Here is a 15,874-nt window from a genome sequence, read left to right on the forward strand (position 1 = left end):
TTGCAAAACTAAATGGCGTTCGTTTACATAATGTCATTTCGTTCTCCTCCTAACAATGGATTACAGAGGTAAGAGACGAGTTATTTCTGCATAATTCTACAATGATACACGCTGGGAGAAATAGCGGCCAAGTTAGGACTCCGACATGTTGGAAGACCGGTCACGACCTGCGACATACGACCTGCGTCTTAACTGTGATCTGAGACCTACCTTAATACCCTAACCATACCCTAACGCTAACTAACCCTAAGGGAGCGTTCAGTTTTTACGGCCGGGGGTGGGCCGGCAAAATCCAGGGGGGGGGTCACCTCAAATTTGAAAACTGCAAAGGGGGGGGTCATGTATTTTTCAAACAGCTCAGAGGGGGGGGGGGGTCACTTAATTTTCATAAGCATCCGTCACGTCAAAAAGCAGTTTCAGTGTTCAGAAATATTCTGGGAGATAAAAATGATTTGCTGCATGATTTCATTCTCTGAAGTCATTTAATTGTAAATCTGAACAAAAATATAATTATCTATCACATGAACATCTTGACTTGGCAACTCTGAGGCATGTCTTATTGTCAATGGAGCTCACTGAGGGCAATGAACAATTCCTATTACTTACATATTAGAGATATGGCAAGTTTTAAACAGTTACCTGTAGACTACTAGTACCATGAAAAGTTAAATAATTCTTTTAGGTGAAATTCTAAAATCCAATTTCCTGCACACATATCCATTTGTAACCACCCTAGTCTAATCAAGTACATTAATATTAATAATCAAGAGTACATAAATACACAGATTTACCTAATTTTGTATTGAAAAAAATTATTCATAGTTTCCTCATAGACTCCCATGTACAGTGAATCTACATTTCGGTGAAATTCCAAAATCCAATTTTGGCAAACACATCCATTTGTTACCACCCTAGTCTAATCAAATACATTCATATTAATAATCAGGAGTACATAAATACACAGATTTACCTATTTTTGTTTTGGAAAAAAATTGTTTATAGTTTCCTCATAGACTCCCATGTACAGTGAATCTACATTTTTGTGAAATTCCAAAATCCAATTTTTGGCAAACACATCCATTTGTTACCACCCTAGTCTAATCAAATACATTCATATTAATAATCAGGAGTACATAAATACACAGATTTACCTATTTTTGTATTGGAAAAAAATTATTCATAGTTTCCTCATAGACTCCCATGTACAGTGAATCTACATTTCGGTGAAATTCCAAAATCCAATTTCTGGCGAACACATCCATTTGTTACCACCCTAGTCTAATCAAGTTCATTGATGTTAATAATCGGGAGTACATAAATACACAGATTTACCTATTTTTGTATTGGAAAAAAAAATTATTTATAGTTTCCTCATAGACTCCCATGTATAGTGGATGAACACTTTCAGTGAAATTTCTTTCAAAATCAGATTTCTTGTACACATAATATGCACCTTTAACCATCATATTCTAATCAAGTACAATTATGTTAATTATTCAACGTCTGTATATGCTCATGTATAGCAAGTTTTTCATTCAAAAAAAATTGTTCACAATTTTATCATAGACTCATATGTATATGGATGAACATTTTTGGTGAAATTCTAAAGTCAATTTTTTTGTCCACATACCAGTTGTAAGTACATTTATGTCAATTATCAAACATCTATAAATGCATAGATATAGTTTTGTATTAAAATAGTATTAATAGTTTTCTCATACACTATCATGTATAGTGAATCAACATTATCAACAGCTGATCATCAATTAAATCCAAATATCAAAATTTTTCACACGCTTCCGCAAAAATATTGCGATCTACGTGTAATTTCTGTCTAATCCCTTTAAGGGGTAATTTCAAAATTATAGCAAGTCAGAAGGGGAAATTTGAACATTAACACTTTGTGAGTTTGTGAGGAGGGTCATTTGAAAATATCTGAGAATCTTTTTTTTGATTCTATCCCTCCGAGGTGTATGGTTGTGCAGCTTTACTCAAGCAATGTAGGGGGGGGTCATGAAATTTTTGTCATCTTAAAAGGGGGGGGTCATCAATTTTTTGGTACAATGGGTAGGGGGGTTCACTTATTTTGCTTGATGCGCAGGAAGAATTTGCCGGCCCACCCCCGGCCATAATAACTGAACGCTCCCTAAGTTATGCCGTTACAACTTTTTGTCCCTTGGCCTAACTTCCAGGGTGGAGAGCGAAGTAAGGCTTTTTACGAGAGAAAACCTAACCCCTAACCTAACCCTAACCGCTACCTAACCCTAACCCTAACCCCTAACCCTAACCCTAACCGCAGATCGCAATTTTAAAAACGTATGTCGCATGTCGTGACCGGTCTTCCATAAGAATGAGCTCCAAAAAGTGGTAATTAAGAAAAATAATTGTAAAAATTTGAGAGTCCGAATATCTGTCCCCGAAGCGCCTTCTACCATAACATCAGTCAACGTTTTTCGCGGCTTGGCATTGTTTTCATGTTTAAGGTAGAATGCGTCTCGGGAACAGATATTGTGACTCTCAAACTTCTACAATTCTTTTCTAATATACCACTTGTGGGGAGTCTTTAAATGTTCCCTGTATAAGAAACGTTTGCACCGTCTATTTTATTTTTCTACACACTAGAGTTTACACAGGGATGGTGGCCATTTTGAATTTCAAGTATCGATAAATCTGCGCTAATTTGTTTCTCCAGTACCAAAATTTGCACGGTGGCCCCCGATTTTTATTCTTGATTTTGAAAGAGAATGGTTGCAAGATTCTGTGGAGAGGTTTCGAAGAAGAGTTTAAGTCGTTCACTTTCGAGGCGTATATGACCTTAATGATATCTTACCACCAATACGACAGAAACAATATGGTTGGAACCGATATGACCATCTGCAGGATCCTCCAATTCCTGAAGAAGTAGGCAAATGGCGCCAATAGCAGATATCCAACACCGAATAGCATGCAATATATCAAAGACGCTTTGGCTCGCTTCGAAGGTCCAACGAATTCAAACACTGAAATATTTCGAGAAAAAAGTGCACGTTAATCCCTAGTAACAGCACTGAAACATTGATTTACGTTTTTCGTTTCTTTCAAAGTAATCAAAAGTCGGTTTTGTTCCGGTGCAAGCCCAAACCTTGTCCTCATTCGGTTTACCGTTAATTTATTTAGCGACAAATGAAGTCATGCGGTTGGAAATCTCACCTTGTGATCTTGGCTATACTAATACATAGTTATTTGTATATATCATTTTGAAAAGGTGAACGTGATCATTACAGTGATAGCCAATCGGTCGAAGGCTCTAAAATTCTGCACACAGTGATTTCCCCCAGTTATAGACCATAGTTACACTGATTTTGTACGTTTAGTGTCTTTGTATTGTTCACTTTGCTGTTTCTTCTGTGCCCGAGTTTCACCTGGAAAGTCTGAAGTCTATAGCGATCTGCTTTGATAACGCTGTATGGGCCTCGAAAATGAAAGATTTAAACTGTTGCTTAAACTTTCAGTGAGAAAACCATAAATCATCCCCTTTCGAAACCAAGGTTAAAAATCACGGGTCACCGATGCAAACTTTGGCACTAGAGAAAAAATACTCAGTATTTTACACCGCCACTCGATTTTCAAAGTAGCCGCCATCCCTTGGTTTACTCTAAGGGGAATATTACATTTTCGATTTTCATAAAATTTCATTTACTACATGAGCTAAAAATGAGCCCCCACGATCGGTACACCAAAACATATTGTAAAAGTTTGAGAGTCCAATATCTGTTCATTCTTTTTTAATTTCTATGGCACAGTGTCCCAGAATGGAAAGGCTATATTCGAACCAAATATCTTTCGTCCTTTTCAGCAATGAAAAGTCAATCTGTAAATTTCTATTATAATGATGTACACTTCACCTAGGAGGAATCCAGAGAGGTATGCTCCGAAGGTGGCGCTGCCCACGAAGAACCTGGTCACCATGAAAACCAGGAGACTCGGTGAAAAGGCTGTGATGACTCCGTGAATTGTCATCATCGTTATTCCGATCATCAGTCCTCTCTTCCGCCCGCATCTTAGAGGTGAAGTCAAGAAATGGGTACAGAGTTTAAAAAGTGAATTACACCCCTGTGATGCACCGAATGAATTTGCTGGATGCGGTCAGGTGCGGTTACGTGATCCTTGATAAGCGTCTGGTGAGTTAAAAGGACAGGTTACTTATCAACTTTACCCTTAAGCAAGTTGACTAATTGGACACAACTTTCGAGGAGGAATAAAAAACTGGCATCTCGATATATAGTTAATGTCAACAAGCACAAATGCGAGAACCAGGGATTGTACCTGGCAGAGCAATAAAAGCGTTATGCTTTCGATGTAAACAAAGCTGCTGCAATTGTCTGTTTTTGCTGTGTTTTGAGAGCATTCCTAAATTTTCGTCGAGCTATAGTGGTTTTACATCCTTTATGGCCACCCTATGGCTATCCGGAAAATTTCTGTATTTTCATTGTATTGCACGCAAAATGTTAAACATTGAAATACTTCATAGGATCAAAAAATGACCGGAAGCAAAGCTGAGAAAGTAGCTTGCGTAATTCTTTTCTTTTCGAAAGAATGCAAAGTATGTTATGTATTATTGAAAAAATATAAGAAGCTTGACAGTAAGATTATTATACACGGTAAAGACATCATTCGCACATACACACCTTCACGTTCACACACACACACGTCACATATTCATACAAGCATGTATACATAAACTCAGTACTTAAAAACCTACACATACATAGATACATAGATACATAGATACACACATAAATACATACATACATACATACATACATACATAATACATACATACATACATACATACATACATACATACATACATACATACATACATACATACATACATACATACATACATACATACATACATACCCGTCAATAATGAGTCCAAAGATGAAAGAGCCAAACAATATACCGATTATGAATATCGATGTCGCCATGGCTTTCAGATTAATGTTATCGCAAACCAGATCAAACTGTCAAAAAGATAACCAAGTGAACAAATGTGAAAATGTGGCTTTTGATATTGTTCAATTGAAAAATCTTGATAAGGTAACGCAATCAATCTTGTCACAGTCTTTCTTCATTGCAACAAACGTGTTCGAGTTTACTTTGGGGGGAGTCCTTACATTCTTCATAGGGCATCGGAACTGAATTCGAACGACGAGAAATCAAATCGTTCATAGGTCAAAGTTTCATACAATACAAACAACAACAACAACAACAACAAACACACAACAACATAACAACAAACAAACAAATAAATTTCATAAACTTTGAAGGATGAAATATCTTTATAAATATAAAGTCATAATATCATAGCCCAAGTTTCACCCAAAAGGGATCATAAGACTAACACGGTTTACGAACGAACACTTTGTCGCGAACGCTTTCTGTGCGTAGCTCTCCTTTGATTGAAAAACCTTACGATGACTGTCGTCCTCACTAAATGAAAGTTTGTGATGGCGATGACGTAAGTAGGGTTTTATTGTGAGTTAGATAATAGATATTCGTGTAATATTCGTAAAAAGTAGGATAATGTGGCGCTATGTTTGTACCTGTTGTATTACTGTGTTCTTGTATTGTGATGTATCGTACTCCCACCCATGGTCACACTTGATCTTGGTCAGATTTTCATGGCCGTAGCTCTCGCCACCAGATGCCACTGAGTATCTCGTCACGTACTGACTGACGTTGACATCGTAGCGGTAGCATCGACTGAAAGACGATGCCGGGCCGCAAGTGTCGTTTCTCTCCTCCACTGGGATGGCCAGGCTTTTCAACGACTCCATGCACCGGGCAGCGGTAACGTTCCCGACGCACACCTGCAGGGCCGCTTCCTCTGCGTTGGGGATCTTGCACCAGGCGTCGGTTTTGACGAAGTGGAAGGCGGGGACGACGTTGTGATAGGCGCAAGGAATCGTCACCATTCCCACCAGGAAACATAGTATTTTCTGGTATTTGCCAAATTCGCCCACGTTTTTCCTTAGTATGTCGTCAAAATGTACCATTTTCGCGGTGAACACTGTAAAAAATAGTAAAGTCATCGATGGCTGAATATTTTGTGTATATCATGATAGTAAGTCCACCTAAGCCAACGAAAAAATATGGGAGGTGACGATCGCCTTTTTTCGACAACTGTCACGTGATACCTTGCTGTAAAACCAAATCATTTTAAGGCATATTTGAAAATATTATCGGAGAAAATGTTCCTTTGTAACGGTTTTCTGAGATTTTTTCTCTCCGTTGAGTGTAATTTCCTCTGTAGGTCAGAGTGCATTTGAGCCTCGATGAAAAATTACTAGACTCTTCCGAGTACACTCTGCCGCTCATTACAAAGTGTAAATAACTGAATAAAATGCATGATTGTTTCTGAGGCGAGCATATTTGAATTTTTTCAAAACCTCCATTCGAATCTTAAAATTTGAATGACCAGTCTCCATGCCGTATTTTGACTAAAACAAGCACACCAAAGTGTTGAGTACAACTAATGCAGAAGTCGGATCACTATGTAGCCCAATTATATTGTGAACAGAATTTAAGGTTGTACGAGCGGTACGCGCGCGTGGAATTTGTCATTTCCCATAGGATACATGGAAATTGATGGAAAATCAATTTCTACTAATGTCATTTTCATGAAATTTGCACAAAGCTCAGTCTAGAGAAATAAATAATACTGATCAAATAAAATTATATGGTCACGCGCTAAATTTTGAGATAAACAGCATTGAATTATTTCATCCATAGAAAATGCATTGGTGAAAAAATGCTGACTCAGCATTTTTTCTCACAAATGGCAAAATTCATGGTCATTTATCTCACAAACGAGCGCGGTGACCCCTATATTTTATCACACATTTTGATAATACTTACAAAGGAGAATCCAAAAATTGACAATTCAGAGAAATGACACTACTTTAATTACCGATCCGTAAATCCTTAAGGTAGAACGCGCCTCGGGGACAGATATAGTCGGACTCTCAAATTTCTACAATTCTTTTCTGATCTACCACTCGTGGGGGCTCATTTTAAAGCTCTTGGAGAAAGGAAAAACTTTCACCGCCTTAGTTTTTCGAAACTCCAAAATTGAATTTCCCCCCATAGATTTAACACAGGAATGGCGGCCATTTTGAATTTCAAATATCGCAAAATGTTGGGTAATTTGTTTCGCTAGTTCCAAACTTTGCACGGTAACCCCAATTTTTTATTGTTGATTTGGTAAGAGAATGGTTGAAAGTTTCTTTGAGGAAAGTTTGAGCAAAAGTATGTCATTTACTTTCGAAGCGCATACTACCTTAAAGTTAGCAAGGTGATTTTTACGAGTTGCTGGCCTATTCTTGTCAGCTCTATTATTCAAAAACTGGGGAAACTTCCCCATTCGTTTCATTAGGCGATTAGGTAAAAATGTGATGGCGAGGGGGCGTTCTTAACCTGTTCAACCCCATTTACCTTTGCGGAAGTCAAACCTTGCCATAGAATACAATAGGCCAAACCTTCAATGATGCAAGGGTTAAGTGAATGCCTGTGGCGTGTACTTCACGAAATGTCTATCAAAGTTTCAAACGGATCAATGCTGTACACACTGTCAGATCTCAAATAAATGAAACTGTACCGCCGTTCCAACCGAGAAGGCAAATTTTGCTGCCGCAGTGCGTCCGGGTTCTGCAGTGTCCAGTATGATTGATTTTGAGCTAGAATGCGCCCCGGGGACAGATATTCGGACTCTCAAATTTTTACAATCCTTTTCTGATCCACCACTTGTGGGGCTCATTTTAAAGCTTTTGGAGTTAGAAAACTTCTCACCATCATAGTTTTTCGAAAATTTCGTTTCCCTATAGAGTTAACACAGGGACGGCGGCCATTTTGAATTTCCAATATCGGTAAATGTAAGGTAATTTGCTTCCCTAAACTACCAAACTTTGTGAGATAACCCATAATTTTTATTCTTGATTTGATAAGAGTAGAGTTGTGAGTTTTATTTAGGAAAGTTTGGACAAAAGCGCATACATAGTTGACAATTCCATTTAGACAATTTTCAAACAAAAACGAGGCTGAAAAAATGATTGATGGAGTATAAGTACTCGTAACGTAGCTTCAGGGTCGAGAAGACATAGATCTCATTTTGTATGTGACATGTCGAACATGGATCAATCCAAAGGTTAACCCAGGTCAAAATCGGTGAACAATAGTCTACGTCAACGATTCCCACCGTCATCCAACAGCTCTTTGTACTCAAACAACTTCGGTTAGATTAAAACTCAGCTACCAATTCCATTTCTGGTCATCTCGGTGTGAGAATTTCCCCTCAAAACTTACCCCTGGTTTACTGAAACTTTAGTTACACACTCCGATAGGAAAACCGGAATGTGACCGATTCTATATATGTCGGGCAGAAAAGAACGACAACACTTGAACAAGCAACACCGGACGACGGTTTCTTTAGAAAACGCTTTGATGATGGTTGTTCGGCGGCCCTCATGATCGGATTCGCCGATACAATGTATAACCTCTGTCCATTCATCCTAGCAGATTGCGCCTCCAGGACGGATTTTGGGGCCGCCAAAATGTCTAAAAGTCTTTACTGATTTACGGCTTGTGTGGATTTGTATTTTGATACCCTGTAGTGGGAATTAATCTTTCACCTCCTCGTGTTTGACAGAAATCGAAAATTCGTTTTTGCTCATAGAGCTTATGCACATATTAGCATGATGATTGTTAGTAAGGTAATTAGCTCAGCCGACCTACCCCAACACTTTTGTTTTTGCGATGTCCACGCAGACAACCCGAAAAATAACCAAAAGTCGCGTACTCTTGATTATTGAAGAATATGGTCTAAAATTTCTTCATGGCAGTCTGATTGCCTTTTAAAGAGACTTGTCATATACTGTTTAAATGAATTCAGGCAATCTTTCATGTATATATCTCCGTATACTAGTATACATACCTCTGTTTAATTTCTACCTAAATAAACATTGGAAAGTAGGCGTGGATTTTCGCTAATTCTCGGTGGTTATTGAGATTTGGTATATATTCTGTTCAAAATTTAACGAAATTATTAACACGGTGACTTTCATTTTCAGATCAACGGTATTCCACAGACAGTAAGGGTGCAGGGATATACTAATATACAACCGTCTAAAATGCATGCTGTGGTAAAGTTCAAGACGACAGACATAGGTCATCAATGGCAATTAGTGTCAACCGTGCGGGCGTTCGCGAGGATTGGCAGAAGAGAGGACGCTTGTCCGAGTAACATCACACCACGAAAGCAAACAGCTGTTACACCATAATACTACAAAACTAAGCCTAGGAGGGCATAGAAACGCGGCTGTGGCCGGCTCACAACATTTGGCCAACACCTTAGTATCCCGGCATATCTATTGACGTATACAACTCCGTGTTTTGTTGAACAATTGTATTACACATAGACCACAATACCATGTAATGCCCTGGTGAGTTCTTTCAGCTTAGTTGTTCAAAAGGGGATTGCAGTATCAAAGTTTCACCATAGGCCACTCCTGCCTATTATTTGACTGGTACTAATGTACGTTCTCCAAAAAAACATATGTTCAGAACGGGATCATTCTGAGAAACATCCCTAAATTTCAAGAAAACTATCTTTATGACAGAAAACAAAGAACATTATACGCTTACCTTGATCAACCGAGTCAGGTCGTACCTGAGCCTTATATAGCCGAGTACAAATAAGTTCATCCAACGGCAGACGCTCAACAATTGGGCAAAGAACACTGGGTTATTGTAAATGGCTTCCTTTGTAGTCTGTTGTGTGCTCGCCATTGTCCAATAGGTTGGAGGTCGGATTCCGAAATCGTAGAGACATTGTATGTCACTTGCTGGCATGACGTGAGTATATTCAAATTCATAGTCTCGCCCTCACAAAGAACTCACGTATGCATGGAAACAGGAGGACAGTTCAAGGGAAAACTTAGTAGAAAATATCGCTTTCTAGTTTACTATAATATTCAAAAGAGGACATAGTTATGCGGTGAAACATCATCATCATCATCATCAATCAAATTTACCGAGAGCGCTTAATTTAAATCAATTAGTCAGTCAGTCAGTCAGTCAATCAATCAATCAATCAATCAATCAATCAATCAATCAATCAATCAATCAATCAATCGGCTATATGACGCGGGGGTTACGACCTGGCAAATAATTCACTCTTGAAACTCGTGTTTAAATAAAATGCTACGCTTGGAAGTAGAAATTTGCGATCTGTCTATCTGTGTATCATAAATATGTCCCAGCGAATTTGAATATTAATTGTTGTTATTCTTAGGCCAAAGTAATTACATTTTTTGTTTTACGTCCCCGCCCGCTTAGGTTTTTAAGGTTTTCATGAAAAACACACACAGTGTATTTGAATAGGAAATTTTAGGACATAACCCCTTAGCTTTTCTGAACTAAAAATTTTGTTACAATTTTTTATTTGCTGCAATCAAATTACATTGTGTTAATTTTCTTGTGTGTGTTTTTCAGCCGCTTAGACGCGTACCTTTTCCCATTTTGAGTGGACGCAAAACAAAGAATTTAATTACTTTGGCCTTATATTCGATTACACATAAAGGTTAGATTGTTCTGCTTGCTTACGTGTAATGTTGCTTTAACAGACAGTGTCATCATCTTTAAGATTTTGTTTTAACGGCACTTTGTGCAAATCGCTTTTCGACTTTTTTATCGCTAAACGTCTGCACATTTTAGCCTTTGATGCTTAAAAGTATAAACAATCCATTGTTAAATTAATGGTTCTCCATAAATATTGGTAATATTTCATATAAGGGTATTACACAGCGGCTCGTTGGTCTAGGGGCATGATTCTCGCTTAGGGTGCGAGAGGTCCCGGGTTCAACTCCCGGACGAGCCCTCTTTTACCCCGACAAATTCGATTGCGTTCACATTTTTGTGAGTGAAATGCTCGAAACGTTATATGTCTGAAACCAACCCCTTACATTTCAAGTTCAGTGACGTCAGTGATTGATTATTCATAATTTCCTTTTTTCATCCAAAATGGCGTGATGAGATAATGTGTGTGATAACAGAATAAGATTCGGACCATAGCTGACCTCAATTTATATATACCTACAAACTAGGATACATCTCGCTGAAAAGACAGGAGTTTTATAAATTTAACCGGTCGTTACCATCGACTGGTTAATTTTTATCACCAAACTAACCGTAGTATGATAATTCGAAGCCATCTAGTTGACGAAAGGACATTTGTTTGAAAAATAACAAAACATTCGTTATATCTCATAAATCATTTTTCTAATATTAATCATAATCGACTGCGCATTTAACATATGCGTTGACATGATTTGCGGCCATAAAGTTATATTGCATCATTTTTTGTCACGAGGTTGTGCCTTTATATAGCGCCACCATCGGCAGGCGGTGAGATCTTTCTCAGCATTTATTCATAGACAGTAGAAGCGTACAGTCCCAGATTTATTGACGTTATTGTAATATAATATATATCTATAGGTAAACTCTTATTTTCTAAAGCAGATCGGTCAGCTTGCTTTGTTGATGGTATAACGAACCGAGCAGAATAGCATCAAACTGAACGATCATGTCACACCATTATGGATGACACAGCCACAATATTTCATCAAATTCAAGAAACACAGTTGCATAGAATTCGTCAACGCGAAGTTTATAGCAAAAAAAACCCGTATGCACTGTCAGGAACGAGTATTGTGATAAATTTTACCATCCCGAGCGACGATACACTACGAGATTTTACTTTGTACCCATAATCTACAACGAGTTAGAAACTTTCGTCAAGTAAACCTAACCTCGACCGGACAAATATGGTGTCAAATCTGTGTTAGGATTCAATGAAAGGATAGATTCCTGCTCTAAGTTGCCGAAAAGCCTAGAATAGCTTCAAATATAGCCTTGGCGATGCTAATTGATGAGTGATCATGGATTAACAATCTCCAATTTGCATCGATGGTATATAACACTCTCCCCTCAAGAACGCCTGGTCTTGTTTTTAAACACTTCTATTCTGAGCTGAGCTGATCAGATAATCTTGACCCGGAAGTAGGAAGTTATCTTTTTGGACGCTGCATTGATGTAGTTATAATAATCATACATTAAAAAATTGAAACAGGACCCCACAATAAAACTACTGTTCGTGAAAGAGTTACGTGAACTCTGCAATAGCAGAGTTAGAAGATATAGAAGATGAACAACATTTCATCATTTCTTGCAAATTTTCTACCAGTCAAAAATATCTTGTTTGCTGCAGCAGCTAAATGTCACCCAATATTTGTTATGACCTGCCTAACAAATTCAAATTCATAATGAAAAATATAACAATATCAATTCCTCTAGCACAGTACATATCTACATGTATGGAATTAAAGAAGCAACGATTGTAAGGAATGTAATCATCTTTATTCTTTCTCTATCTTTAATGAGATTAATTATTCTATCGTTTTGGCATGATTTTTCATATTTTACTTTGTCAATCTGTTTTGGTTTCTTTTAATTAACTTGCTCACTGAGTCATTTGTTTTTCTATAACGCTTTTCTTCCCTTCAGAGGGAAGTCGTAAAGTAAAGTAAAGTGAGGTAAGTACATATAACGCCACTTTGGGTTTTCATTGCAAAGGATACATAAGTTAGCACGTAAGAACTCTAAAACGGTTGCAGTTGGCGAAAATTTCTATTGAAAGCACGATATGGATTCCAAATTTCGAAGCGGTATTGACTGCATATTCGTGAACAGCGGCTTGTTGGTCTAGTGGCATGATTCTCGCTTAGGGTGCGAGAGGTCCCGGGTTCAATTCCCGGACAAGCCCTCTTTTCTTGGTGTACCATTACAGGATTTCATTTGTCACATTTTTGCGACAGTGATGTTTGCTGAGGATTATATATAACTTCCAGTTGGGGAAATACTGCGCAACTTTTGTTTTGGAAACAGCGAGAAAGGTACGATATTATCAGGCCGACCAACATAATCCAGAGTATGAAAGATAAGCGATATTAAAGTGATTGTTGCAGTTATTCTTGAAATATTGCATCATGCACAGCATCATTGATCTATCTTTACTGCCATTCACAATTTATATAGCGCCGCCATCGACGTCTTTTATCGCGACTTTTGTTTCTACGACAATGCTCTTTTCGGAATGCTCTATTTTTGTTTGATATTGCCGTATAAGTAATAACAAAAATTAACGCAAATGTCCTGTCTGTGTCTGTCTTTCTGTATGTCTGTCTGTCTGTCCGACCATCAGTCTGTCTTACTGTATGACTATGTCTGTCTATGTCTGTCCCCCTCTCTCTGTCTGTCTCAACTTAAGCTCACTTGCAGAGTCAGTCCTTTGAACATATGGTAACTTCCAGTAAAACCGTTTTAAGAATGAAAAAACTATGCCTTATTATTTTTATTTCGAAAACCAGTAAAACGAAAGTTTATAACTCTCGATCCTTTTATTTATTTAAGCAGTGAACCGCACAAGCGAAGGTTGTGCCACGAAATGTTGAACGGCTCATCATACACGCAAGAGCGAAAGCAGGTGCATAAATTATATGAACCTAACTGATAAACACCGATTGGTATACCCGTTCCTTGGTGGTTTCTTGGTATTATATTGTATAGTAACAGTACATTGAAATTCTTGCGTGAAACGTTAAAAATGGATTTTTCTCCAGCTGAGTGGTCGCGCCTATTCAAACTTTGCTCTATCTCGATTATAGCACTCGTGGTTATCTTCACGTCCCACCTAGCACGTAAGAACTCTAAAAACGGTTGCAGTAGGCGAACAATTTCAATTGAAAGTATGAAATGAATTCAAATCCCTTTGTACTGCCGAACTTTCAATATTCGAAACGGCAATGGTTACATCGTTAAAACAGCGGCTTGTTGGTCTATTGGCATGATTCTCGCTTAGGGTGCGAGAGGTCCCGGGTTCAACTCAAGCCCTCCTTTTGGGTGTACCATTACAGGATTTCGTTTGTCACTTTAATTCGCGACAGTGATGTTTGCTGAGGATTCATACGTAACTCCAAGACATGGAAATACTACGCAACTTTTGTTTTGGAAACAGCGAGAAAGGCACAATTTTATTAGGCCGAACAACATAATCCAGAGCATAAAAGATATGCTATATTGAAGTGATTATTGCAGGTTTTCTAAGACTTGAAATATTGCATCATGCACCGCTTCACCAGTCTATCTCACTGCCATTCATAATTTATATAGCGCCGCCATCGACATCTTTTATAGCGACTTTTGTTTCTACGACCATGCTCTGTTTGGAATGCTCCATCTTCTTGATAATTTTGTTTGATATTGCCGTATAAGTAAGAACATAAAATAACGCAAATATCCTGCATGTGTCTGTCTTTCAAAGTCTGTTCCCCCTCTTTCCCCTCTCTGTCTTTCTCTCTCATTCTCTTTTATCACAACTTTAAGCTCACTTGAAGTCGTCCATTTTGACCAGTTTACAATATACACGTAAGGAGTATAAATAATATGAAGTTAACTAGTCAAAACCATGAGAAATACCCGTTCCTCAGGTGGTTTCTCGGTATAATATTGTACAGTAACAAATTTGAAATTCTTGCGTGGAACGTTAAAAATGAATTTTTTTCTCTACCTGAATGCTTGCGCTTGTTCCAACTTTGCTATATCTCGATTATAGCACTTGCAGTTATTTTAACGTCCGGCCAAGCCAGGTTGCTATGCTTTCGAATTCACTATAAATGTAGCGGTAAAATATAATACAGGTCGTGGTATCTTAACTTTGTTGTTGTGTTGTCATCGCCATGGACAGGGACTTTATTTTTGTCACTTTATGACGACATTTTCGGGTTTTCATAGCAAAGACATAACCAAGCACGTAAGAACTCTAAAAGCGGTTGAAGTTGGCGAACAATTTCCATGATTGAAAGTATGGAATGAATTGAAATCGCAATGTACGGCTGAACTTTCAATATTCAAAACGGCAATGGTTACCTTGTCATAAACATCGGCTTGTTGGTCTAGTGGCATGATTCTCGCTTAGGGTGCGAGAGGTCCCGGGTTCAATTCCCGGACAAGCCCTCCTTTTTGGGTGAGTCGTTACAGGATAAGCTTATCATTTGTCACTTTGATTTGAGACAGTGATGTTTGCCGAGGATTATATAGAACCTCAAGACACGGAAATTCTGCGCAACTTTTGTTTTGGAAACAGCGAGAATGGAACAATTTTATCAGGCCGACCAACATTACCAGAGCATAAAAGATATGCGATATTAAAGTGATTATTGCAGATATTCTTGAAATGTTGCATCATGCACAGCATCATTGATCAAGCTTACTGCCATTTACAATTTATATAGCGCCGCCATCGGCATCTTTTATCGCGACTTTTGTTTCTACGACGATGCTCTGTTCGGAATGCTCTATCTTCTTTATAATTTTTGTGATATTGCCGTTTAAGTAAGAACATAGACTAACGCAAATATCCTGCCTGTGTCTGTGTGTCTGTGTGTCTGTCCATCTGTCCTGTTTTTATGTATGTCTATGTCTGTCACCCCTCTCTCCCCCGCCCTCCCCTCCCTCTTTCTGTCTCACTCTGTCTCTCTCTTTGATCACGAGTTAAAGCATCATTTTGAGAGTCAGTCCTTTAAACGTATGGTAACTTGCAGTGAAAACTGCTTTTAAAGGCTGACCAATTTCTGCTCTATTATTTTGATTTAACAAACAAGTGAAACGAATTCCAAAGTTTTGTATCCCTTGATTCATTTATTTCACTCAAGCAGTTTTTTGGGGGGGGAAAGACAGTAGGGTTTTGACCGGGTTGACAGTAGGGTTTTGATGATCA

The 15,874-nt window shown here is 38.2% G+C and overlaps 2 protein-coding genes and 3 non-coding genes across 5 annotated transcripts in view; 4 read left to right on the forward strand and 1 right to left on the reverse strand.

Moving 5' to 3' along the window:
* The window catches only part of LOC139143072 (organic cation transporter protein-like), a 16,152-nt gene extending 6,405 nt beyond the window's left edge, over positions 1-9,747 (reverse strand). The window contains exons 1-5 of the mRNA XM_070713238.1: positions 9,685-9,747; positions 5,589-6,055; positions 4,903-5,006; positions 3,885-4,039; positions 2,831-2,999 (exon numbers count right to left, since the gene is read on the reverse strand). Coding sequence (XP_070569339.1) covers positions 2,831-2,999; positions 3,885-4,039; positions 4,903-5,006; positions 5,589-6,041 — 881 coding nt within the window. The 5' untranslated portion in view covers positions 6,042-6,055; positions 9,685-9,747. The remainder of the gene's footprint in view (positions 1-2,830; positions 3,000-3,884; positions 4,040-4,902; positions 5,007-5,588; positions 6,056-9,684) is intronic.
* Positions 1-15,874, forward strand: part of LOC139143798 (multiple epidermal growth factor-like domains protein 6) — a 435,859-nt gene that overhangs the window by 184,285 nt on the left and 235,700 nt on the right. The gene's annotated exons all lie outside the window — the stretch shown is intronic.
* Trnap-agg (transfer RNA proline (anticodon AGG)) lies at positions 10,847-10,918 on the forward strand. Its single transcript has one exon. It is a non-coding gene; the product is annotated as a tRNA-Pro (tRNA).
* Positions 12,791-12,862, forward strand: Trnap-agg (transfer RNA proline (anticodon AGG)). Its single transcript has one exon. It is a non-coding gene; the product is annotated as a tRNA-Pro (tRNA).
* Trnap-agg (transfer RNA proline (anticodon AGG)) lies at positions 15,040-15,111 on the forward strand. The gene has a single exon. It is a non-coding gene; the product is annotated as a tRNA-Pro (tRNA).

The sequence above is a fragment of the Ptychodera flava genome, chromosome 11, assembly GCF_041260155.1.
Source record: "Ptychodera flava strain L36383 chromosome 11, AS_Pfla_20210202, whole genome shotgun sequence".
In the NCBI taxonomy this organism is placed as follows: Eukaryota; Metazoa; Hemichordata; class Enteropneusta; family Ptychoderidae; genus Ptychodera; species Ptychodera flava.